The 26,673-nt window shown below is 42.4% G+C and overlaps 1 protein-coding gene across 4 annotated transcripts in view; it reads right to left on the reverse strand.

The window, feature by feature from the left end:
• NALCN (sodium leak channel, non-selective) overlaps positions 1 to 26,673 on the reverse strand; it is a 312,666-nt gene that overhangs the window by 99,678 nt on the left and 186,315 nt on the right. For 3 of the 4 annotated variants that reach the window (XM_021065878.1, XM_021065881.1, XM_021065880.1), the window contains exon 15: positions 11,661 to 11,735. The exons of the other annotated variant lie outside the window; for it this stretch is intronic. In XM_021065878.1, coding sequence (XP_020921537.1) covers positions 11,661 to 11,735 — 75 coding nt within the window. The remainder of the gene's footprint in view (positions 1 to 11,660; positions 11,736 to 26,673) is intronic. 4 annotated transcript variants of the gene reach the window in all.

Genomic DNA, 26,673 nt, shown 5'->3' on the forward strand with positions numbered 1-26,673 from the left:
TGGGGTTTAAAACTTTTCTTCTCCTGATTAAAGAGAAGCAACGTGCGAGAGCGTTCCTTTGGCTTGGCTGAGGACAGGGCTGTGCTGAAGAGTGAGCTTCTTGTCTGGTTTGTACACAGTTTCCCTCCAAACCTCACTTTAAAAAAAAATATATATATATACATATTTTTAAAGCGAGGTGTTAAAATCTTGCAGGGTGCTGTGACAACCTGTAATGAAGGTAATTCTGACTTAGCACAATCAGAGAGATTTAAGCTACTGTATGAAAACCCTCAGTGCTGGAGGTCAGACAATGCGGTTTCTGAAAACAAAGCCTCTAAAAGTGATCTGATTTGGGTCAGTCAAAATGGAATGAAGTTTTGGAAGGGCTTAGAGAAACCCTTCTTTCAAGAAAGTCTCCAATGTGTAACATTTATTATTATAAGACTTGTTTCATTAAGGGCAAAAGGAAAGGAATGAGCCATCTGCTGAGAAAGCCGCTCTCCAGTGGTGAAGGCTGGCCAGGCATTCTGAGAGCACCCACCGTCTCTTGCTTCTCAGAGGCAGAAAGGGGTCCTTTGTTCTTGAGGCCAGCAGGCATATTAGTTTCCTGGGGCCGCTGTAACACAGGACCAAAAACTGGTGGCTTGGAACAGCAGAAATTTGCTATCCTACAGGTCTGGGGGCTGGCAGTCCCCAGTCAAAGTGTTTATGGCCTTGGTTCCTTCTGGGGGTTTAGAGGGAGGGTCTGGGCCAGGTTTCCTCCTAGTTTGGGGTGCTGGTCAGGATCCAAGACGTTCCTGAGCTTTAAATGCATCACCCAAATTTCCGTCTCCCTGTGTGGTCTGACTCTTTTCTCTGTGTAAGGACACCAGTCAAACTGGATGAGGCCCCCCTCCAGCCTCATCTCAGTTTGATTTCAACTGCAGATACCCTGTTTCCAAATAAGGTTCCACTCACCGGCACTGGGAATTAGGGCTTCAATATATCTTTCTATTTTATTTTTTTTTTCTTTTTAGGGCTGCACATGCAGCATGTGGAAGTTCCCAGGCTAGGAGTCAAATCAGAATAACTGCCAGCTTACGCCACAGTCACAGCAACGCAGGATCTGAGCCGCATCAGCGACCTCCACCACAGCTCATGGCAACATCCTTAACCCACTGAAAGAGGTCAGGGATCGAACCCACATCCTCGCGGATACTAGTCAGGTTCATTAACTGCTGAGCCACAATGGGAACTCCTGAACTATACACTTTAAAATATGGAGGTTCCCAAGCTAGGGGTCAAATCCAAGCTGCAGCTGCCCGCCTACACCACAGCCACAGCAACCCCAGATCAGAGCTGCATTTTCGACCTGTGCCGCAGCTGTGCCAGGATCCTTAGCCCACGGAGCAAGGCCAGGGATCACATCCTCACAGACGGTGCTGAGCCACAGTGGGAACTCCCGATACATCTTCTCAGGGGCCACAATTCAACCCATAGTATGAGGACATCAATTCTAATAGGGATATCGCCCCTGTTTTGTTTTGACTTCCTGGATCCTTGACTGTCACCTGTTTTGCTCCTAAATTCTAGTTGGCTGTCTCCTCTTTGGCATTGACTTCCAGATTTCAAGGCTGTTGTCTTTTTTTTTTTTTCTTTTTTCTTTTTTAAGTTTCAAATAGACAGTGGTTGACAATTTTTAGAGGTTATATTCCATTTTTGTAATTATTATCAAATGTTGGCCATATTCCCTGTACGGCACAATATATCCTGTGGCTTATTTATTTTATACGCAATAGCTTACACCTCTCAATTGCCTACCTCCGCCTGGCTCTCCTCCCTCCAGGCTGTCGTCTTACTCTGAGAGTTGATATCCCCAAATTCCCAGCCCCGACCTATTCCCTCGAACCCTGATCTGAGTAGTTCTGTCTTAGTTACTTCATCTCTTTAAACTGATCTTAGCGCTGCTTATGTCTTACTGCGACACAAGAATTTATTATTTAAAAAAGCCTGACAGTGAAGCTGTATCAGAAAGAGCAGATCAGATGCTATCTAAGACAATCCTTCAAGATTTAAATTACATAAAATTACAGGGAATACTATGTAAATTGACAATAAAAGAGTCATCGCTGACCATAAGATTGACAGAGTGGCTTCAAGCAGAGTTAGCTAACATCAAAGACTTGGAGTAAAATGCCGAATTTCCAGTTCTCAGCCACTGATGACTTATAGCGTCTTCGGGATATTGATCCTTGGGATCCTGGGCAGCTGAGCATTTCCCGGAGCAGCAGGAATCCTAGATATCGGATGCCTCCAGCTGCATGCGATCCCCAGCTGTTGTACAAATATCATTCTCTATGCAAACCGCAGTGGGGGAAAAAAAAAAAAAAAGACTGGGTAGCACTGGAGTAACTGATATTAACATCGCTAAAAGAGTAAGAATCAGGCAAATGCTAGGTGGTCTGTCTGGAAGCTTAGAGTATGAGAACTGTGGGAGGGAAAAGGTGTCAATTCTTCTGCAGTCTCTTAAATGCCATCAGCCCCATCCCCTGCAGCCCAACTTCCGCACCATCAGAATCCCCCAGCCTGCTCTCACCGCCATCACTGCCGGCTCCTTCTTAAGATGATCATCAAATTTTCACTATTATTATTATTTTTTTAAACTGACTCACAGACATGGAGAGTGGCCTTGTGGCTACCAGGGGGAATGGGGAGGGAGTGGGATGGACGGGGAGTTTGGGGTTAGGAGATGCAAAGTATTACATTTAGGATGGATAAGCAATGAGAACCTACTGTAGAGCACAAAGAACTATATCCAATCACTTGTGATAGAACGTGATGGAAGATAATGAGAAAAAGACTGTATCTATGTGTATAACTGGGTTACTTTGCTGTACAGCAGAAATTGACAGAACATTGTAAATCGAGTATAACAATAAACAAACAAATTTACCAGTTTAATCATTCTTAAGGGTTCAGCTCAGTAGCGTTAAGTTCATTGGCATTATTCCTGCCAAAAGAGCTCTGGACTTTTTTCATCTTTTTAAACAAACTCTGTAGCCATTGACCGACAGCTCGTCTTTGCCCCTCACGACCAGCATTCTACTTTCTATGAACGGGACCACTTTAGCCACCTCATTTAAATGGACTCCTACAGCATTTATCTTTTTGTCACTGGCTCATTTCACTTAGCATAGTGTCCTCAAGGTTCATCCATGCTGTAGCATGCCAGACTTTTTTAAGGTTGAATAATATTCTCCTTTATGAATGCATCACATTTTCTTTAGCCACTCATCTGTCAAGGACGTTTCAGTTGCTCCCCCTCGTGTACTGTGAATAATGCTGCCATGAACACAGACGTGCAAATATTTCCTGGTGATCCTGTTCTCAAACCTTTTGGATATATACCCAGAAGTGGGACTGCCGGATCATTTCTTTTTTTTTTTTTTTTTTTTCCCACTGTACAGCAAGGGGATCAAGTTATCCTTACATGTATACATTACAATTACATTTTTCCCCCACACTTTGTTCTGTTGCAACATGAGTATCTAGACAAAGTTCTCAATGCTAGTCAGCAGGATCTCCTTGTAAATCTATTCTAAGTTGTGTCTGAGAAGCCCAAACTCCCGATCCCTCCCACTCCCTCCCCCTCCCATCAGGCAACCACAAGTCTCTTCTCCAAGTCCATGATTTTCTTTTCTGAGGAGATGTTCATTTGTGCTGGATACTAGATTCCAGTTATAAGTGATATCATATTTTGTCTTTCTGGCTCATTTCACTCAGTATGAGATTCTCTAGTTCCATCCATGTTGCTGCAAATGGCATGATGTCATTCTTTTTTATGGCTGAGTAGTATTCCATTGTGTATATATACCACATCTTCCAGTCATCTGTCGATGGACATTTGGGTTGTTTCCATGTCCTGGCTATTGTGAATAGTGCTGCAGGATCATTTCTATTTTTAGTTTTTGAGGAACCTCATGCTGCTTCCCACTGCAGGTGCACCACTGTACATTCCCAACAATGCACACGTGTTCCAATTTCTCCATATCCTCTCCAATCTTTGGATTTATTTGTGTCCTCCATAATTTCTCTCTCTTTTTTTTTCTTTTATGGCTGCACTTGTGGCATATGGAAGTTCTCAGGTCAGGGATCAAATCTGAGCTGTAGCTGGGGATTGAACCTGTGTCACCACAGAGACAACACAGCACCACAGAGGGAACTCCTTTTCTATAATTCTTTCAGCAGTGCTTTGTAGTTTTCAGCGCAGGAACCTTTCACCTCCTTGGTTAAGTTTGTCCTAAGTATTTTTTTCTTCCTGATGCTATTATAAATAGCACCGTTTCCCATGGTGACAGCTTTTGGCCTCTCTGAGGTCTTGGAGATTGTGGACCCCAGCTTCGTTCGTGAAACACTTTGACCTTTTTGGGTCTGTTGACAAACACATTCTAGACTTTCCTCCTACTTCTTGGGCTGTGATTTCTCATTCTCATTTCAGGCTCTTTCTCATTGGCTCGTTGGATTCATTTATTGTTGTTCAGAGACAATATTTTTCCCTTGGTAAACTCATGATGGCAAAAAGCTTACCTCACCACATGCATGTTAATTTTTGCTCCTTTCCAATATCTGTTTCAGCCCCGATATTCCACCTAAGCTTCCACCTAAGCTTTAAATCTTGTATCTACCCACGGCCATTGTCTCATAAATATTTCCCAGGCATCTCACGGAAAAAATGGAAACCTCCTACCTCCTAAAATAGAATAATCAAACAAAACCCTCATTTCTTCCTTCTTCTGCATTCTCTGCCTTGGCACACCAGGAGCAATCTGGAAACCTGGGTGAGACCCTTGCCTCTGCCTTTGCGCATCTTACTCCAACGAGTCGCCCGGTCCTAAGCTCTCTATTCCCTCCCGTGATTACCCCACCCCTTCATGGTCCCTCACCTTTATTTCCTTTAGGTGAGGCTCTGATCACCATCTGCTTCAGGAACTGGACTTCCCAGCCCTTAGAGGGCCCTTCAATTCATTCTCTGAACTGAGCTAGAATGCAGGGGGAAAAGAATGACATTCTGCCATTTGCAGCACCATGGATGGACTTGGAGAGCATTATGCTAAATGAAATAAGTCAGACAGAGAAAGACAAGTACTGCATGATATCACTTATATGTGGAATCTAAAAATACAACAAACGCATGACTAACAAAAAAGAGCAGACTCACAGATATCGAGAACAAACGAGCAGTTACCAGTGGGCAGGGTGAAGTGGGCAGAGGCAATTTAGGGATAGAGCATTAAGAGGCACAAACTACTATTTATAAAGGAAATAAGCTACAAGGACGTCCTGTACCACATGGGGAATACAACGGATAATTTATAACAACTATAAATTGAATATAAATTTTTAAAATTGTGAATCACTATATTGGACACCCGAAACTTATATAATATTGTACAGCAAAGATACTTCAATTATAAAAACTTGACTTTAGGGGAGATTCTGTCACTCTGGGCTTAAATATCCTCAGGATAATACCTAAATCCTTAACACCACGCACAGCATTTCGGGGGCTGGTCCTTGCTTATTTTTCCAGCTCATGCTTTTCTCCTTTGCTTGATACTTGAGCCACAGTGAACTCCTAGCAGCCCCCAAAAAGCGACTATGCTTTTTCTTGCCTAAAGAAAAAGCTTGCTGTTCTCCTGGTCTCAAGAACCCTTCTTTATGCCACCTTCTTCTAACACCCTTCACCTGGATGGGAATTACAGCTTTTGGTCTGTACCGCTCTTGAGAGACAACATGTCCGATTTCATCATCCATCAGGCGTGTCTCCCACATCCTCCTCAACCGCCTTGTGCCATCTGTTTACTTGTCGCTTTCTCCCACCAGCTCACCAGCTATGTGAAGGCTGGAATGATGCCCTGGTCATCACCGTGTCCAGTGCTCCCAGTGCGATATCGAAGCACAGTAGAGGAGCACGCAGACCCGGGATTGCAAAATGGGTAGATCCAGTCTCCGAGGAGTAACATCCCACCTATTAAAGGGGGTACCTCTGATGCCATCAGTCTGATGCCATCAGGTATTTGAATCACACGACCCTACCCTCCACCACCCACACCGGTTCCCAGACCGCAAGGCTATATTCTGATAACCATTTGACTGCCCGACTACACACCCACAGGGAGAGCACCTGCTGACATCAAGGTCGTTGTCTCCTACTACTGTTGAGAGTTTAGTAAGGTTTTTTGTTTTGTCTTGTTTGCCTCTATATGATTGCTTTGGCTTCTGAGCAGTCAAATTATATAGTCATAGCCCATCTCATTTCTAGTCAATTTTATGTTCTTATGAAAAAAAACCCTTATATATCTCCAAGTATTTCCAGGTCCTGATCATTTCTCAGAGTTTAATGATCCACAAATGTTAAGCAGCTCACCAAACCCATTTCTAGACATGCATCCCAGAGTGAATGAATGAACTGATTCTCTGAGCAGGCGGTGTGGCGTCTGCCTTACAGTCAGAAAACCCGCGTTATCCCAACATAAGTACTATACAAATTAGATGAATTTGGGCAAGATATGTATCCTTTTGCATGTTAGTTTCTGTGTCTAACATTCAGGAGTAAATCCAATACTTTCCTATGAGGTGCCTGGCACGGGTGGTTTTCAATAGGTAATATTTATGATTGTAGATACTGCATCCCTCTTTTTTGTTACTTTAGTTTGAGTTCACTGGTGAGAGATGGACAAAATCCTGAGAAGACCGAAGGCTTGACTCAGCTCAGGTGTTTAGGTGAACTGACACGCTGGCCACACCCTGTCTCCTTGCTACTGCCCTAAATCCAGAATAGCTTCAATACAGGAGACAAGACAGAGATGGAAATGAAAGCCCCCAGCTAAGGCTGCAGAAGAACATTAATCTAGTGCTCACATTTTAAAAAGGACTCAGTTTTTTCATAAGAAAGAGAAGCCTCTTTACACGCCCATCCACCACCATGCTTTGGGCGCCATCGAAGACCAAACATCATCAAATCTGAACCAAGACTCAAATGGGACCTTGATACAGAGCTGGGGAAACAGTTCTAATTTCAGAGCTTTGAATTTAATCTACACAGACTGTCTATACTTCCTTTTTCAATGATTCTTTCCCTGAGGCTTCTCTATGGGATTTTTTTTTCTCAGAGTTTAATGAATTTTCTTCTGCTTAAAAGAAAACCTTTATATCTGCCTTGCACTGAATTTGCAAAAGTCATTAAAGCTGCAAGAATTCTCTTCATTTTCGAAGTGTGCAAAACTCCACCTACATTCTCCGGAGTTTTTTGCTACATCACTGAGCATCAAGGTCATTGTCTCGTACTACTGTTTAGAGTTTAGCAAGGTTTTTTGTTTTGTTTGTTTTTTCTTTAGCCTCTATATGCATTGATTTGGCTTCTCAGCAGTCAAATTATACAGTCATAGTCCATCTAATTTCTAGTCAATTTTATGATCTTATGAAAAAAAAAAACCCTTATATATCTCTATGTATTGGGTTTTGGGGGTGCTGAAAAGAGAATCATGGTTTCTATTTAATTAGAGACGGGCTCACATAAATTACGGCAGCTTTGCAATGATTGCTACATCTATATTGCTGCTAGGAAAGCCAAAGATGAATTTTATGTGAATGCATAATTGGCATGATTTTTCAGAACATTATTTATTTTGAGGAGGGACAAAGGAAAAGCTGTATTAGGGGCTATTAAGGCACCATGCTGGTGCTGTCACGGACAGGGTAGGCTGGGAATGATCAGTTACATCTGAATCTACAAAAAGTCGTCTCCAAGCAACCTTTTTATTGTTCCCCTTTGTATCCTATCTTAAATTTTTTCTATCAAAATGTCTTCATTAAACAATAAATAGTTCGGTGTGACTTTTTTCTTTAAAGGAAAGCACAGATGAAGAGACTTCAGAGCATCAGCATTAGGGAAGCAGTGCTACCACCTAGAATTTGTAAATTTCCAGTCCGAAGTATTCAAAGTTGGTGTTTTAGTCCGAACACCGGTCTTACATCAGGTAAAAGCACAATTCCTTTTAGGCTTCCTCAAGTCCCTGGTCCTCTAGTTTCTCTTGAAGAGCCTCACAGGTCATCAGCATTCCTGGTTGGGAAACCTGGTCTTAAAGGGCAAAGAGGTGACTTCAGAAAATAATGGGGAGAAGGTAAGTATCTTGTTTCACTGAAGAGGAATACAATGTACTGAACTTGCCCTTGGAGAGCGGCTTCCTGAACGGTTCAGGCATCCTTGGCCATCAGGCAATGTGACTAGGGATTCAGTCATATTTTTCCACCTTACCCTCTAATTATCACCCCATTAGCTTAAAATCTGTGCTCTTTCCTTTTTTTTTTTTTTTTTTTTTTTTTGTGTGTGTGTGTGTGTGTGTGTTTTGTTTTGTCTTTTTGCCATTTCTTGGGCCGCTCCTGCGGCATATGGGAGGTTCCCAGGCTAGGGATCCAATCGGAGCTGTAGCCGCCAGCCTACGCCAGAGCCACAGCAACACGGGATCTGAGCCGCATCTGCAACCTACACCACAGCTCACGGCAACGCCGGATCGTTAATCCACTGAGCAAGGGCAGGGATCGAATCCGCAACCTCATGGTTCCTAGTCGGATTCATCAACCACTGCGCCACGACGGGAACTCCGAGTGCTCTTTCCTTTAATTTCATCTCTCAAATGTCCTCGTTCTGCCTTCCCTTTCTTCTCTCCCATTCTCGTTTCTCCACTATACTGTTCAGCTTTCTGCCACTGTCTCCCATGCCGACTTTTTATTTTTATTTATTTATTTATTTTTTTTAACAGCCACACCTATGGCACATGGAACTTCCCAGGCTAGGGGTGGAATCAAAGCTGCAGCTGCCAGCCTACACCACAGCCATGGCAACACGGGATCCCAGCCACACCTGGGACCTACGCCACAGTTTGCAGCAACCCCGATCCCTTAACCCACTAAGCAAGGCCAGGGATCAGATCTGCATCCTCAGAGACACCACATTAGGCTCTTAACCAGCTGAGCCACAAGGGGAACTCCATGGCTTTCTTTTCTAATAGCCTCGTTCAGTGTTTCATACTTAACTTCTCCACTTCAGAGCTGACTCGTGCCGGTTTCTCTTACTCATGAAAAATGTCTAGGCACCAACGTGTGTATTTTAACACAACTGCTTTTACCACCATCATAATCAAGTACCTTGACAGTCTCAAGAGGCCTCTCTAAAATATTAATGTGCTACAAGCACTTAGGTCCATGTCTAAGGGTCACTGCTCCAGGAGGTCCCCCCAGCAAAGAGGTGCTTGGAGCAACGTCCATGTCGATATTACCTCTGCCAAAGTCCTAACTCTAGTGGTTCTGGTCAGATCATCTGCCTTCAGAGGGGAAACGGAGGACCGCTTTGGTAGTTTTTTTTTTTTTTTTTTTTTTTTTTTGGTCTTTTTGTCTTTGTTGTTGCTATTTCTTGGGCCGCTCCCGTGGCATATGGAGGTTCCCAGGCTGGGGGTCGAATCGGAGCTGTAGCCACTGGCCTACGCCAGAGCCACAGCAACGCGGGATCCGAGCCGCGTCTGCAACCTACACCACAGCTCACGGCAACGCCAGATTGTTAACCCACTGAGCGAGGGCAGGGACCGAACCCGCAACCTCATGGTTCCTAGTCAGATTCGTTAACCACTGTGCCACAACAGGAACTCCCCGCTTTGGTAGTTTTAATGACTGGGTCACTTAATTCACCTCCATTCATCAGAAAACTGCCCCTCCCATCAACAGAAATTTCATGAGATAAGGATGTCTCTGTCATCTAAAACATCATTATTTATCAATAAATAATTAACAGTCCTGTGAGTGAACCTCCCCAACAGCGTGACCCAGGTCTGGCATGCATATGGCTTTAATGTGACTCTGGATAGTGTCCAGGTTGAGTCTGGGCTTTTGGTCCAAACTGCCTGGGTTCAAATCCTAACTCTGCCACTTATTAGCTATGTGACCTTCAGCAAGGTACTTAACTTCTCTGGGCCTTAGCTGCTTCGGTGTAAAGCTATCACTAATACCCGCATCACATGGTTGCTGTGAAATTTAAATAAGTGAAAATGCTAATTACTTGGCACTGAACCAGTGCTCAGCAAATGCCAGCGTAGCTCTAAGAAACTACAGACGGGTTGGTGGAAACTACAGACGGGTTGGTAAAAGATGAAAAAAAGATTAAACTGCCTAAAGACAGCCTTTGGAAGACAGAGTGGTTTCTGGAACTTGAAGCATTCAGAAAATGAAATACTTTTCCACATTTTTCAAATACTTTCACATTTTTCCCATCTTCTTCCCCAGGAATAATAAAACTAGAGTACAATCATTTCAATCCTTAAATAAATACCAGATCTGTCAAGCAAGGCCTCAGGGAGCTCTACAGGAACAGATATGTATTGGTTGCGCCTAATTATATGGTTGGTCCACTTCAGTTCGGAACCCACTAGTTCCGTATTTCTCCCACCGCTGGAGCCGTGGGAGGGTCTGCACGATGGCATTAAGGACTTCGCAGCTCTCAGCTGAAGAGCCCGTCCCCGTTGCCTCAAACGGAAAAGCTCTGGAAGAAATCATGCCCACCACACCCAGAAAACCCTCTGCCTGTGCAGCTGCAGGACAAGGAAGAATTTAAGTCTCTCCTTGATAGGCTCACAATGGCCATCTCTACAGACCTGTTGGTTTTTTCCCCTCTTTATTAACCACTCTTGGCTAAATGCATAGGCTTTGAAAATAAACAAGAGTAATATGATGAAATGCTTAAGGTGACTTTCAGATATATAAATATCCACAGACAATTTCGATAGCTTATGTCTTTGCTTTGTTAAAAACAGACTTGATCCTATGTGAACATTCTGAACGTGCAGGACCTTCCTCAAATTCCATAAAGGAGTCTCTTTACTGAAGTAATATCCCAATGACTTCAGTGCCGGGGAGGGTGAGCTGAGAATATTTTATCCTGGGACCCCTCTCTTAAAATTCTGCTTCTCGAAGGGTACACTCTTCGACAGAATCCAATGTTCAAGCCAAGTATCCTCCATGTAGCAGAAACTATGAGAATGATTCATCACACCTATACTTCTTCTGCCACCGATACCATAATCTTCACACATCTACACCTACATTTTTGGGGGTGTGATTATCAATGCCATAACATTCATTCTGTTATCATATATACCTGGGCACACAGGTGGCCAATTATTCTATCCAATTTCTTAGAACCACGTTGGGCACCCAGACTAAATTTCCCTTTAGTGTCTAGTGGTCGGGCAAATTTATGCTTCATATTTTTATGATGATGATCAAGAGTATTACATATAATTATGCCAAATGGCTGTCTGTCCCCAAAGCACATCCCTTCCAAACAACCTCATTTAATGGCAGAAGGAGAATCTAAATTCAATTTACTATACTATGTCTATCTTAATTTTACTCAAGACATTAATATAAAATATTCATAGGATAATTATACAGCAATAAAAAATGTCCTTTGTTGATATTAGAGAAGGTTAAACTTAGAAGAAAATTATTTGCCCACTTAGTCTTCATTTATTAAAATCTATCTTTTTTTTTCCTTTGAAGCTTCAACTGCTTTCCTATTACCAGTAAGCATGTTTTGCCCTTATGTTTTTAAATGCAGGTTTTAAAAAAATCCCCCATACATTACTTACTTGTTTCAGCTTCTTTAGATCTTCATCAAGTTCTAAGTTGTCCAAAATAACAGCAACAAACAAACTCAGGAGGATCTATAAAATGGTTAAATAACAATGAAAAAACCCACACGCCATCAGTATCAAGTATGTATGATATAGAATATCTACCTAAAATATCACTACATAGACTGCAATAAACAAACTTGTAGCTGTGAATGCAGCACAGATATTTGAAGGTATTTATCACAAACACATTAAAGGCAATGCATCTGTCAGCTGAAATCAACAATAGAAAATATTAACTTGTTTTATAAAGCAGGTTTAAAATGAAAATTAAGCAAACTTAAAAAAAAAACACTCAACAATCTTACTTTTAAGACTGTAGTCAAAGAAAATAACATGAAGTATTGATGGAAATTTTTATATACAAACGTGCCTAATAGAGTTATTTGTAACAATACCGGAAATACTGTCTAGCTTGATGTAAACAGCTAATGCAGTTTTGGAGATCCCGATTATAAAATTCATGCAGTCATGACAAATTTCCATTGTGGTAGCTCGTCCCCAAGGTGGCCCCTTGGTGCCACACTCTCTGAGTCCCTGGGAGTCACAGTCTTGAGAAGCCCCTACCATGTTGAATATGGCCTGTCTGTGTAACCAGTAGGTTACAGAAATGATCGTAGGTGACTTACAAACCCAGGTGGTAAAAGATCCTGTGGCTTTTGCCTTGCTCTCTCTTGAATCACCCCCTCTGCTGGAAGCCAGGTGCTGTCCCCTGAGAACACTGAGAACACTCAAGTGGCCCTATGGAGAGGCACAGGTGCTAAGGAACCAAGGCCAAGGCCTTCAGGTGGCTACAGCCACAGCCAGCATCTGGGACTGCAAATTCATGAGACACTCTCAACTAGAAACACCCAGCTAAGCCTGTCCCAGATTCTGGACCTGCAGAAGCCTGGAGCTAATAAATGTTTATTGTTGTAAGCTCTTGTTCATACACTCTGTTATAGACCAATAGATAACTAATACACTCAGGAATTGCAACAGTATTGAAAGAAATGCTTACAATATTAAAGAAGAGTGGGTATGGCAGAAATGTGTGTACACATAAAAATAACAGAGAAAATGCTTGCAAGAGTTAACTTAGAAATGTTAATGGTGCTTGCCTTTGTGAAACATGTTTTTTCCCCCTTTTCTTTTTCTTTTGCCATATTTCCCCAATTTAAAAAAAGGCATATGCTTCATTTAGAATGGGTTAATAAGGTAAAAGAAAGAAAACAACAAAAAACAGAACTTATATTTGAATGTCTAGCCCGTTTTCAACTTTGAATTCTCTAAAGTCCCACATTTGATGATCTGTAGTCTTCCTTTCAATGTCCCTCTTAGCAAATCATTCCCATTTGCTAAGATCAGACTGTTAAGCATAAAGGTAAGAAAGTCGAGGCAATTTAGTCATTACTCTTAAGAACCAGAGAAATGATTATGCAGAAGTTAACGGCTAGCTAGCTCTCTTCCAAATTTAATGAGTACATAAGTAAAAAAAAAAAAAAAAAAGCCGTCAATTACTAATAAGTTTTGAAAGGATATGTTTGGCTTGGAGTTTCCATTGTGGCTCAGCGGTAACGAGCCCAACTAGTGTCCATGAAGACAGGGGCTCCATCCCTGGCCTCACTTAGTGGGTTAAGGATCTGGCATTGCCGTGAGCTGTGGTGTAGGTCACAGACACAGCTCAGATCCCGCATTGCTGTGGCTGTGGTGTAGACCGGCAGCTGTAGCTCCAATTCGACCCCTAGCCTGGGAATCTCCATGTGCCACAGGTATGGCCCTAAAAAGACCAAAAAAAAAAAAAAAAAAAGGATATGTTTAGCTTGGGACAAGTGCCAGCCCCCTTCCTTTTAAAACTACGGCCTTGGGATCCTACCAGAATTTAGGATACAGAATGATCTAGATCGTAGTTGGTGTTGTTTTTACTGAAGTATAGTTGATTTACAATGTCGTGTTAATTTCTGCTGTTAAGCAAAGTGACTGAGTTATACATACAGGGAGTTTGGGGTTAGCAGATACAAACGATTACATATAGAATGAATAAACAACAAGGTCCTACACATCACAGCCTTTTTTTTTTTTTTTTTTTTTTACTGACGTCACCATGTCTGTGACAGACGTGTGACAGACATGGGAACGGACATGTTTAGTCTTACTCTGAACTAGACATTATTCTATGCAGGATATGTCATAGTTCACGCCACATCTAGCTCTCTTCCTGTGACCTTGGGGTTGACCTTGATGTTCCCATGACAAATACTACGGGAGAAGGAGTCTCCAGTCTCCTGCATCCTCACCCAGATGCAGAGAGGCCACCTGGGGGGCTCTGCTGTGGGTCAGAGTCTCACACCACCTCCGTCCCTCCTGGGCACTCATGCAGGCCCTGCTCCGTGTCCTAACCTAACAGCTTTTCCTATCTCCCTGGGGAAGGACAAACACAAAGCTAAAAAGAGAAAAATAATTTCCCTGATTTAAAAAGGGAAAGCCACCGTTCTCTTCCCTTTTCTTAGAGCAGCTCCTTTGTAGAAAATTTGTGCTTATAAATTCTTCCTCTGTCTCTTTGAGAGGTCTAAAAGTCTTTTAATTAATTTATTTATTTTTATTTTACTTTTTTCTCTTTAGGGCTGTACCCATGGCATATAGAAGTTCCCAGGCTAGGGGTCAAATTGGAGCTGCACCTGCTGACCTATGTCACAGCCACAGCCACGCCAGATCTGAGCTGCATCTGCCACCTACACCACAGCTCATGGCAGTGCCGGATCCTTAATCTACTGAGTGAGGAAAAGGGATGGAACTCACATCCTCATGGATACTAGTTGGGTTGAGAACCCACTGAGCCCCAACGGGAACTTCCTGTAAATCTTTTTAAAAGCTAAATAAGTCTTATTATTTCACAACCCAGGAATAGTGTCCTAGGCTCCCTTCTCCCTGCGAAGGTGGGAGTATAAGTTAGCCACCTGGATCCACATTGGGAAACTCCCTGTTTATTATGCAGACGTGAAAAGTTTTATTTACCTTCGGATAAAGGCAATTAGCTATCACGGATGGGCTCCCCAGTCAGCAGGTGAGTTCAGGGGGAACTGACTTTAACAAATGGTGCCACAGAGTCTTGTGACTTGAGGACTTGCTTGAGGACTTGTTTTCATCCTGAGGGCGCAGATGTGATGTGGGGGTGTGCATATAGGGTGACACGGCTTTGGGGTTGCTTTGGCGGGTTGTCTGGGATGCTCATCACAGGCTGGGTTGGTGCTGATTCATTAATAAAACTTTCTTTTTCTTGTCTACCTTGGTGGGGTTTTCCAGGTTGTCAGAAGATTTTATTTTTAATTATTTCCCCAACACCAGACAGATGGCTGGCTAGTTCACGGTCCTGAGGTCATGCTATTTGATTAAATTCAACAAGCCATTGATGGACTCCGTCGCTGTGTCAGACGCTGCCTGGTCAGGAGCAAAAATGCAGCAGCGTGCTGACTGCTAGGAAGTCCACAGTCGAATTAAGCAGATGCGGGTTGGCAGCCTGGTGGAAAAGAACACTGGGCTTGGCGACCTTGGTTGGCAAACAGGTTCTGCCAGTCATGAGCCCACGGTTTCAGCGTCCCTCATTTGGAAAATGCGATGGCAATAATAATAATAATAGTAGCTTGACAAATTGCAATTTTATCATTTTTTTTTTCATTTAATCCTCCAAGAGCCCTGGTGTGTGGTAGAGCCTATGTGAAAATACAGACATAAACATACATATGCCAAACTGAATTGTTTCCTCGATGTCTTTACAAATCAACTGAATTTAGCCCATAAACTGTCTAGTGTGTTGATGACTGAAAACCGAATCTTGCAGCATGAAGCCATTTTGGTCCTTTAAAACGGAGTCACACTTGGGTTCATGCTCCTCCTCTTCGTAGGGCCGGTTTAAGGTCAGAGATGTGACTGGCACTGGTGTCCGGTCCTCTGCGGCCGTGTGACCTGTCCTCCGTCCCCCAGGGTGCTTATTTGGAGGACTCTGGGCTTTCTCTCTGCTGAACGGATCACCACCTCAGGTCCTGCTGCACCTGCTGAGACCGCTGATTCTCAGGGACACTCCCTGTGTTCGCTTCCTGGGGCTTCGGTAACAAACTGCACAAGCAAGTCTGCTGTGACAGTTCTGGAGGCCAGAAGTCCCAAAGTGAGTTGTCAGCAGGACCACACTCCCACCAAAGGCTCTAGGGGAGGAGTCTCCACTGCCTCGCCCAGCACCGAGTGGCCGCGGGCACTCCTTGGCTTGTGAAGCATTGTCCCAGTCGGCCTTCTCCTGGCTTTTTCCTCTTTCTCCCTGTGTCTCATCTTCATCCATCTCTCATAAGGACACTTGTCACTGGTCTTCGGGTTTACCCTGCTAATCCGGGATAATCTCATCTCAGGATCCTTCATTTAATTGCCTCTGAAAGGACCATTTTCCCAAATAAGGTCACATTCACATGCCTGGGACTTAAGACATGCATGTATCTTTGGGGGACCCCACTTCACCTCCTCTCCTCTCCATGCAGTCTCTGGCTTGGACCACTGTTCTTTTCTCCAGCCTGGCTCTCAACTCTCAGAGAAGTTGGGGGTTCTGCCACTCCAGGTGGGAGCAAAGGGAAACCGGTTCCTGGGGCATCCTGTAGGCTCTCTCTCTGCCGAGACCTCTCAGGCAACTCCCCAGTGCTGTTCAGGCTGCCCCTTGTCCATGTGGGGCCCCCAGCAAGGGTTTCACCTCCTCAAGTTCAGACAAGAAGTGGTTACAAGTCTTGGTGTCAATATACCCAGCTTAGCACCAATACTGCTGTTGACCCTGGGTGTGGCATGTCACCTGACCACTGAAACATGTCACCTCCTCTCTCTCCAGGCTCCTCTGCCTTCGTCATGCTTCACCATTAAACTGTGAAGGAAAAGTGGAGCTGGGGGGTGCTGGCTTGGGAAGGGGGTACACAAATGAGAAGACCGACAGCAGAAACTAAACTTAATTAGGGTGTTGCGTTCAGTTCTGTGCCATCTGAGCCTTTCGATTTCTGAGATCTGATCTGGGCCGATGGGTTTGGGTGGCTCCTCTGAACGCTGCTCATTTAAAGCTCTGAGGGGCTGATAAAAAAGTTCCCTACAGGTTCTACCAAGATATCGAGATACTGAGGAGAAGGAGGGTTTTGGCAGGAAGAGAAGAGTGAGAAGGCTTTCTAGGGGGTGGGGGGGGCAGGGTAAAGGCTGGGGCCAGTGAGAAGTAGGCAGGTAGTTGGCAGTTTGCCCAGATGCCACCAAGGGAGGCAGGGAGGTGTAAGAGGGAGGCGGTAATGATCACGAAGTGATGGCATTAGTTTCTTTTTCGTTTTCTTTCTTTCTTTTTTTTTTTCCTTAGGGCCGCATCTGCGGCATATGGAAGTTCCTAGGCTAGGAGTGAAATCAAAGTTACAGCTGCCAGCCTACAGCACAGCTCACAGCAACACTGGATCCTTAACTCAGTGAGCAAGGCCAGGGATTGAACCTGCATCCTCATAGATACTAGTTGGATTCATTTCTGCTGTGTCACAATGGGAACGCCCATTAGTTTCTTCTCTGTTCAGATTTTCCTTTCAGATGTTCTGCTCTCTTAGGCATGTAATGCAGTCATTTTATTTTATTTTTCAGATTTTGATTTTTTCCTATTATAGTTGATTTATATTGTTCTGTCAATTTCTGCTGCACAGCAAAGTGACCCAGTTATTTTAAACTGGCTCATTGAAACAGGAACAGTGTTAAGTGCAGTTTGATAAAAAGTTATTAAATATGTACTGCTTTGTTACTTTATTTAAAAAAAAAAACAGTACACTTTATAACTTCTTTTTGGAGGAAAGAGAAAAAAGCTACCCTCAGCACAGGAGGCCAGAGAGAAGTGGGTGATTCTAGCTGTGCTTTGTTCTTTTCGAGGAGATAAGAGTTTGATTTTCATGGTAGAGAGAAGGCAAGACTCAAAAAGGAAACACTTTGGCTTTGCTGGGAAAAATGCCGAAGGGCTTTTTGCAGTTAGGAAGCCCCTGGCTAACAGCACTGAGACAGGTGCGTGGGAGGAGTTTTGGCAACAAATTTAAAAAACAATGTTCAAGACTAAAGTTTGCTTTAAAAATATCCTTAAGCCTAAATTCATTCCCCGTCTTTGAATGTTTCAGCTTCACTGAGTAGTTAACAGGACAACCTGATGGCAAAAGCAGAACCCACACTGAAAAATGTGTGTGGAGCTGGAGTTTCCTCCTGAAACTCTGTTTGCGCAGGGACAGTGATGGATCCTGTTGCCATGATCCTGACGGCTTGGGCACCGTGCTAAGGTGACAGCTTGGCACTCAGGGTGCCAGATAACTAAGTTCTGGCTCTGACTGTCTCTCCAGAGTGGAGAGAAGAAGCAGGAGAGGCTAGATCTACAGCTGACTGTGAGGAGGTGAGAATTACTTTGTAGTTCTTTTCTCAGACTCGAAAAAGGTGACAAAAACCACTGTGATGGGAGGAAGCGGTTTGGTTTCCACCATATTTAATTTACATTGTCAGCGAGACATGACTTTCCTACAAACCCAGTGCTGTGCAGACTTCGATCTGAACGTGCAGCCTGTTGGCCATTTCTCCCCCTAAAAAGTCACAGGAGTGACTCATTCTTTTTTTTATTTTTATTATTATTTTTTTGTCTTTCGTCTTTTTAGGGCCACACCTGTGGCCTATGGAGGTTCCCAGGCTAGGGGTCAAATTACAGCTGCAGCTTTCGGCCTACACCACGGCCACAGCAACGAGGGATCCAAGCCACGTCTGCGACCTACACCACAGCTCACGGCTACGCCAGATCCCTAACCCACTGAGCAAGCTCAGGGATCGAACCCGTGTCCTCATGGATACTAGTTGGGTTTGTTAACCACTGAGCCACGATGAGAACTCCTTTTTTGTTTTTTTTTCAGAGCCTAATTCTGAAAGCAAGAACGAATCCTCAATCCTCTCCATGTTCCTTTTTTGTTGTTGTTGCTGTTCTGTTTTTACAGAAAGCCGAGGTAGTGCTCATGAATCTGAACCCATTACACTGATGTCTGAATCCTACCTTCAGCCAAGGTCTAGCTGCTACCAGTGCCCCCTGTGCTGTGCCAAAAGGTTTTCCAGAGCTATTAAATGCGATTGACAGGGTTTATATTAAATGTTACTAGTATAATACAGGAGTTTTTCAGATATTTGTCACATTGAATCACAAGAGTTGCACCATTTGCATGAGGCTCTCTTGCCTTTACACTTTGCTGGTTCTGAACTACACAGTCAACCTGTTGTGTGCATATTTATTTTTCATAATTTAGATTTATATAACATTTAAATGTCTGATGGGGCACGGAACACTAAACCACTATGTTTTTCATAAGGACGCAATTTCAGGGGCAGAAAAGGCTAATGATATATCCCTTCTTTTCCTCTTAAGTTTTGTTAAATAAAGCACACGTATACTCTCATTACAATGGTATTTAGCATGTGTCATTTTAAAAAAGGAAATTCAAATTCATATCTATATTTTCACGCATGGGCTACCTGGCACTTTGAACAGATCTACAACACTCCAGTATATTAATACGCAACGCACCTGTTTACTCTACCATGTAATATACAGTTGACGGAATACTGTCATTTCCTTATTTCATGATCCATATTGACAGGTGATGAACCACTAATGTCAATGAAAAAGTAGAGAATAACTGTTAAAAGAATCCAGGAATCTAACGTTTTATTTTTTTCTCGGACAATAATGCCTGTTCTCAAGATATTTTTAGCATCCACAGTGCCGTGTGGAAAATGCCACTGTCATGTCTCTGGATGCCCGGCAGAATCTGTAGGGGTGACGGTAGCCACCCCTTGGTAGGGTGCTGACTTCCCAGCCTGGTGGATTTCGAAAGCAAGGCGTCCAGGTTCAAGGTGGCTCCCGCCCCCCACGTGGTAGCAGGTGTTTGGCTGCTGTGATTCCTTCTGATCTCTCTTCTCCTTCTCTAACTCCTCCTCTCATTCCTTACATTCCTGAAAAGGTCAGAGTCACCTGAGCTAACATATTTGCCATGTTTAAGCTTGATACTTAGAGTCACAGACAATTCCGTTTTCTTCTGTCTACGCACAATGCATGTCAGCGAAATTCAATGAACGACTGAAGCAGTGTGTTCTCCAGCATCATTACTGCCTGGGATTTTATTGTGAGCAGACCCCTCTGTGCAACGCGCAAGGGTTCTCTGTTGAAGAGAGGAGCTGGGGGAGCATGATGCAGGCTCCTGAAAGTTACAGTGTGTGTTTTTTTTTTTTTTTAAGAGGGTGGCTTTACCTTCTTAGAATGGGTTTTCTTGATGGAGAATTCCCATCTGTGTAGCTTCCAATGGTATTTTACATTCTCTCTGCAGAGAGTCCGGTACCCTCCCTGTCTATCTTGCCTTTTCATTTCCATTTCTTCTCCAAATTTTCCTCTTAGGATCTTCTTCTTTTTAACATAGCTTAAAGATAGCGCTTTATGTGCAATGTCACCTTTAATCTTATTTCTTCCTCTGTTGTGAGCTTTATTAATAATTTCTATTTTTTAAAAATTATTTTCAAGTATCCAGCAGAAGCACAGCAGGAATCTGGTCAACACGCCATCATGTTGAGATTTTCTTTTCCTTTTTACCATTTATAATCACATTCTCCTAAGCTGTCTTGCAGGCTGTCGTTGGAAACAATTTCATTTTTCACATAGGTCGACAAAAAGTCAAATGTAATCAGAGCAATGCAAAATGGGAAATGTTCAACACAGATGCACTTTTAAATGAATTCTATACAATCAAGTTATTTAATTTACACTTTGGAATACCCATTTTTGTCAGCAGAATATGACTATTCTCTGAAAGCTGCCACTACAGAAGCAAAATCAAGAGATTGCTGTGTTAATTTCAGCACTTCAAAGGTAACAAAAAGACGATCCACAATGAACGCCTAATTACATTTTCTCTCTTTCAGTATTCACATCACAGGGCTTTCCTTTGAAACACTAATAAAGGGAAAAACACAGAGGAAAAAAAAATGAGTCTCTGCACTGCCTAAGTCTTTTATCATTCTTATCCCCAAATCACTGGCAAGAGTCAGGAAAAAGATGGATTTCACAAGCATTCGGCCAAATGCAATCAGCCAGGACAGAAACAGAACACGTACCTGGAGGATGAGAGAGACATTTTACAGGGACAATAGATAATGGTTATAAATATGCATTTGTTCTACACTTAAGCTTGATTTTCTTTGTGGGCTGACAAATTGGTGCCCCAGGGGGCAATGGAATAGCCTGCTGTTTTCTATTGCAGAGCAAACTGCAGCCAAACTTTTTTTTTTTTTTTTTTCCCTCTGCTTTAGGCACATGCCTGTCCCTGAGAGGACTAAATCAGGAACTCCCCAGGTTTTGCGGCACCCCCGGCCAGCATGGATAAAAAGCAAATCAGAGCTTGCCCATTTACGTGGACTTTCTTTCCTCTCTTCCAATTCGAGTTAAAATGCTTTGCAGTATTTTGCAAAGAAAAAAAAAATAATAAAATGCTCATTTTAAGCTAAATTCAAGCCTAAAGACAGATGTTAACTTTTAAATGTTCAGTTTTTAAGGGTATATGATGCATATATAACACAAGCCTAGTGCCTCCAAGCACATATGTTGGTCCACAAACCATTGCCAGCTGTTTCACTGCCAATACTTTTAAAATTTGAGATCAGATTGATCTGGAATGACTGGGAAGCAAATGTTTATGATGTGCATTGATCCCACAGCAAGGAACAGCATGGCTTCCTGCCTCTCATCGCCTGTATCATTAGATCTTGCATCACAGCTTTTACCTGCTGTTGGTTTGTGTTTACTAGTCCAACTTCTGTACTAGTTAGAGGCTCAGAGAGAATAGTTATAGGCTCAACTTCTGTACTAGTTATAGGCTCAGAGAGAACAAAGAGTAAACCCTTTCCCTCTTTGGCCAGGAGGTAGGTTACTACTAATACAGAGTAGTTGAGATTCAGTACAGCAGTGATGCATGGAGTTGGGCTAACTTTATAGAGCCCATTATAGTAACCGGTAGGTCTGAGGACATACAAGACAATAAAGCAACTGTCAATAATGTTTAAGCAAAATCGCCTGTGACCTGGGGATGTGACTTTAGTCCCTAGACTTTTTGGGTAGTACAGAAGTAACACTTTCAGTTTTAATAATCTAGTTATAGTGTCTTTCACTAAATTATTTCACTCTCATTCAAAAAAGGATTTATAAATTTAAAAATCTGTTTACATTAGACATCATAATCAGAGAAACCAACTACAAAGCTCAATGTTTTAAAAATTTTGCATAAATCTGGATGAGAAAAATTGATGTGAGTTTTGTTTAAACTCTGCATTTCATCCAGCTTCTATTACATATAAACAGAAAATTGAGATGGGTTAAAGATCTAAAGGTGAAAGACAAAAATGTAAAACAGAAGATGATAGAGGAGGATATTTTTATTATTCTGGGTGGGGAAGAACTTGAGTCCAAATTAAATATCGACCATAAGTGAAAAACTGAGAGTTTTTTTCTTTGGGCCTTGCCTATGGAATGTGGAAGTTCCCAAGCCAGGGACTGAACCTGCACCAGAGAAGTGACCCAGGCCCCTGCAGTGACAACACCAGGTCTTTAACCCACCGCACAAGAGAACTCCAAAAACAGAGAGTTTTGACCACATCAAAATACAAAGTTAAAAGCCTTTCAGACAAATTGGAATAACAAGATATTACCTAAGAGAAGATATTTGCAACATATATAGTAGTTAAGCTGTTAATGTCCAGACTCTATTTACCACTCCAACAATGAATGTAAGAAAGACAAACTAGCTATTAGGAAAAGTGACAAAGCATGTGATCAGGTGAGTGACAAAGAGGATAGCCAATAAACATACAAAGAGGTGCTCCCTTATTAATAATCAAGGAAGCGCCCCCAAAGCAAAGTGAAAGCAAAGAGATATCACCGTTGAACTCATACAACTGTCAAAATCTTAAGAGTCTAACAAAACCCAGGCTACGTGAGAATGTAAGGACACAGGAATTCTCAGCCACTGCTTGCGGGAGTGCAAGCTTGTGCAGTTTGCCTGTAGAACAGGTTCTGAAAATTATTGTTCCAGATAGTAAATATCTTAGGCTTTGAGGGCTGAGAGGTAACAGTGAGAGTATTACATAGGGCCCCACAAAACCATTTAAAATGCACAAACCATTCTTAGCCCACAGGCTGCAGAAATGGAGCCCAGGGACTGGGTTTGGTGTGTGAGATTGCAAACCTGTGCCATGGAGACCTTCGGGCAGCAACCAGGATCCTGTGTTCTACTTTCTGGCATGTACCCTAAAGAAACTCTTGCACAACTGGACACAAAGTACAAACATACTAGTCCTAATATTATAAGAGCAAAAGATTGGAAGACAACTGCAATATCTATGAAGAAGGGAATGGATAAGCAAAAATGGCCTATACAGTCAATGGACTACTGTACGACCATACATGTGAATGACTGAATTAGCTTTATGTGTATTCAGATTAGAAGATGTTGAAAATAATATCTGGTCAAAAACCTAACAGAATATACACAGAGTTTGATACTATTTATTCTGAAAATTGCTATTCCTGATGATTTGTAAGGAGGGACACACATGACCAAATGTAATGTGGCCTCAGCATGGAATATGGTCATGATAGCAATAGGGGTGTGAACACCTGTCTTCTCTCCAAGGGATGGCCGCCAGTGCACAGGAGCAGTGCTGGCCAAACACTGATCTTAAACAGTAAGGGTCTACATGTGATATTACTTATGCGTGGAATCTACAACAGGCCACAGATGAACCTATCTGCAAAACAGAAACAGACTCACAGACATAGAGAACAGACTTCTGGTTGCCAAGGGGGAGAGGGATGCACTGGGAGTTTGGGGTTAGTAGATGCAAACTGTGACACTTAGAATGGATAAACAATGGGTCCTACTGTGTAGCACAGGGAATTATATCCGGTCTCTTGGATAGACCATGATGGAAGATAATATAAGAAAGAGAATGTGTGTGTGGGTGTGTGTGTGTGTGTGTGTGTGACTGGTTCACTTTGCTGAACAGCAGAAATTGGCACAACAGTGTAAATCAACTGTAATTAAAAAAAATTTACAACACCAAAAAAAAAAAAAAAAAACAAGAAGGTAAGGGTATAAAGTGTTTGTAGATGATAATCTTAAATTAAAAACTTTATACATTTTAATGGATATATACATGTGTGGGAAACTACAGAACTGCATTGATAGCAAGATGCAAATTTATTTTCATATTTTAAAAATCTGAAGTTGGGATGCATCTTATCATCTGTGCATAGTTTAGTTGTTGGGTTTTTCGGTTACTGTCACACACAACGAGAGTCTTTTTAGAGTTCATAGTATGTTAAATTTAGTAAAATATGATTTAAAGACTGGAAGACAGATCAGGCCAAATTCCTCATCGTCGCTGTCTGGGGGGAGGGGCTTGGGGAAAGAGGAAAAGAGAGGGACTTGGGATAAATGATAATTAGGCTGATCAAGAAGTGACAAACATCTACAAATGACAAACATCTGATATCACAATAACATTTTAGCATGTATTAACATAGAGCTTTAAATGTACATAAGATCTTACTTAAACTTAAAGGAACTAAGTGTTGGTGCTCAGCTATGATCAGCCCCTTTACCGTGGCCAAGTGAGCCTCAAAAATACAGGCTCACCTCACATGAACATGGAAACTGTGGAAACCCGGTGGGCTAGGCCTCGTGACCCTCACTTTCAGATACGACACTGCACAGAGAGCAGGGACACTGTCTGATTCTTCCAAAGTCAGGCATCTCGGGACCAGCAGACATAGATCCTGAGTCTACGTTTTTGGACTCCAAGTCTGGAGTCTTATATACCACCATAATTACCAGACGGCCCTCCCTGACAGGTAGAGTTTCCAATTCCCCATGGCTTTACGGATTTGAAGAAAAAATTATGAACAGAAAACCCCAAACAATTTCAATTATTCAGTTTTAATTTAAAACTACTTTTTGTTCCATTTTGTTTTGTTCTCGCTTTTTTTTTTTTTTTAGAGCAGCACCCATAGCATATGGAAGTTCCCAGGCCAGGCCAGGGATCATACTGGAGCTTTAGCTGCTGGCCTACGCCACAGCCACAGCCACAGCAACGCAGGATCCATGCCACATCTGCAACCTACACCACAGCTCGTGGCAATACTGGATCCTTAACCCACCAAGCAAGGCCAGGGATCGAACCCAAGTCCTCCTGGGTACCAGTCAGGTTTTTAACCTGCGGAGCCACAGTGGGAACTCCACGGGTAGACATTTCAATCAGGAGAATGAAGGCAAGGAATTTGATGTGGGTTTTCAAGCTGTGCTCTGTAAATTCCTAAAGGCTCAGGTGACTCACAGGAGTCCTTGGAAGTGCGTCAGTATTCCACAATCAGTGCCATGGTTTTGGCCCAGTAGGGAACACTAAGACTGCCCAAGATGACTGTATGTCAGATTCAATATTTTATTTCATTATCTTAGTGATCCCTGGAGAAATCCAATTGGGAAAAAAATTACTTTATTACCTAATTTACTAGGCTAGATCATTTTTCTTCCTGCTTATACACTGTGTTAGTCTTTGCCTTAAAAATGAAATCTCTAAGTGTAAAAAATCTGCAGTGGGCAAAGCAGGAGATTACCTTGTTTTAAGAGATAAGTTAGATTATTTCTATACATAGAAGACCTCCGCCATCTATCCTGCATTTAACCCATGATCAGTGGTCTCCAAGCTATTCTGCAGTTTTAAAGGAACCTAAACACAAAGTAGATGCTTAATAAACATTAGGGGAGTTTATGAGTAAATGAATGAGTGAATGAATAAATGAATGAATGACACAGCTTAGAGGTCCCGGAAAGGAAGAAGCAAAGGCTTCAGGGCCGAGTGCCTGCCAACACCAGTGCAGCCAGATTTGGCTCTATACGCCAGACTTCCATTCCCACTGCTTAGTGCTCGTTCCTTTCGTGAGTATTTTTAAAGCCACCCCATGTAAACAATGCCAGAACTATTTCTACATGGTTCCACTACTTGAACCCAGGACTTTCCACTCCCTAACAATGTGGCCTCAGACAGATTTTGATGGACATGTCTTCGTTGGGAAGGCCTTGGCCCATAACAGATGTGACCTCCAGTTTAACCCATCTAGTTTCTCCTGTGCTTATTTGATTCATAGACATTCAGAACTGCAGGGACCTGAGAGCACGTATGTAATTGGTTTGATGTTAGTTGCTCCTGGCAGAGGTTTAATGTGCTGCAGGGATTTTCAGGGACAATGGCAAGCTTCATAATCTAGGGAAGCAGCAATATATAGTTGTAAGGCCACACACTGACCCGCTTTGTGACGCTGGACAAATTCAGTTTCATCCTCTCTAAAGTGGGAATATTACCTAATTTGGTTGTTCCAAATAGTAGGAAGAAAATTATAATGCATTGTGCGGTCCAATAAAGAGTAGCAGTAGTTTATACTTCGTGTGTTTTGGACAAAGAATAATATTCTAGGGACTCTCCTCGGAACTTTTAACCAAATATTAGAGCTGAAATTTGGTTCTTAAATATGTACAAATTAGAAAGATCTGAGAATTACATCATTAACTATGTCATAGGCCGTATCTTGTAACTTTTTCCTTTCTTTTTAATAGAAATATAACTAAGAGAAAAATCCACTTGTTTGACAGAAGAAAATTTTTCCTGGGTTTTGGTATTTAGTTTATATCATGCTTTTGACCATATTCACAGCCCTGTTTCTCCCCCCCACCCCCGTGTTTCTTTTAGTCACACAAAGCACAGTAATACTGAGCTGGTTTCTAATTAACTGATTGCACCCTGAGGTCTCCAGCTTCTGTCTTCAGTTTAATTACAGCTGAGAAAAGGATACGGTGAAACTGAAGAGAGTGTCTCTACATGATAAAAAAAC

This window comes from Sus scrofa, chromosome 11, assembly GCF_000003025.6.
Source record: "Sus scrofa isolate TJ Tabasco breed Duroc chromosome 11, Sscrofa11.1, whole genome shotgun sequence".
Lineage (NCBI taxonomy): Eukaryota > Metazoa > Chordata > Mammalia > Artiodactyla > Suidae > Sus > Sus scrofa.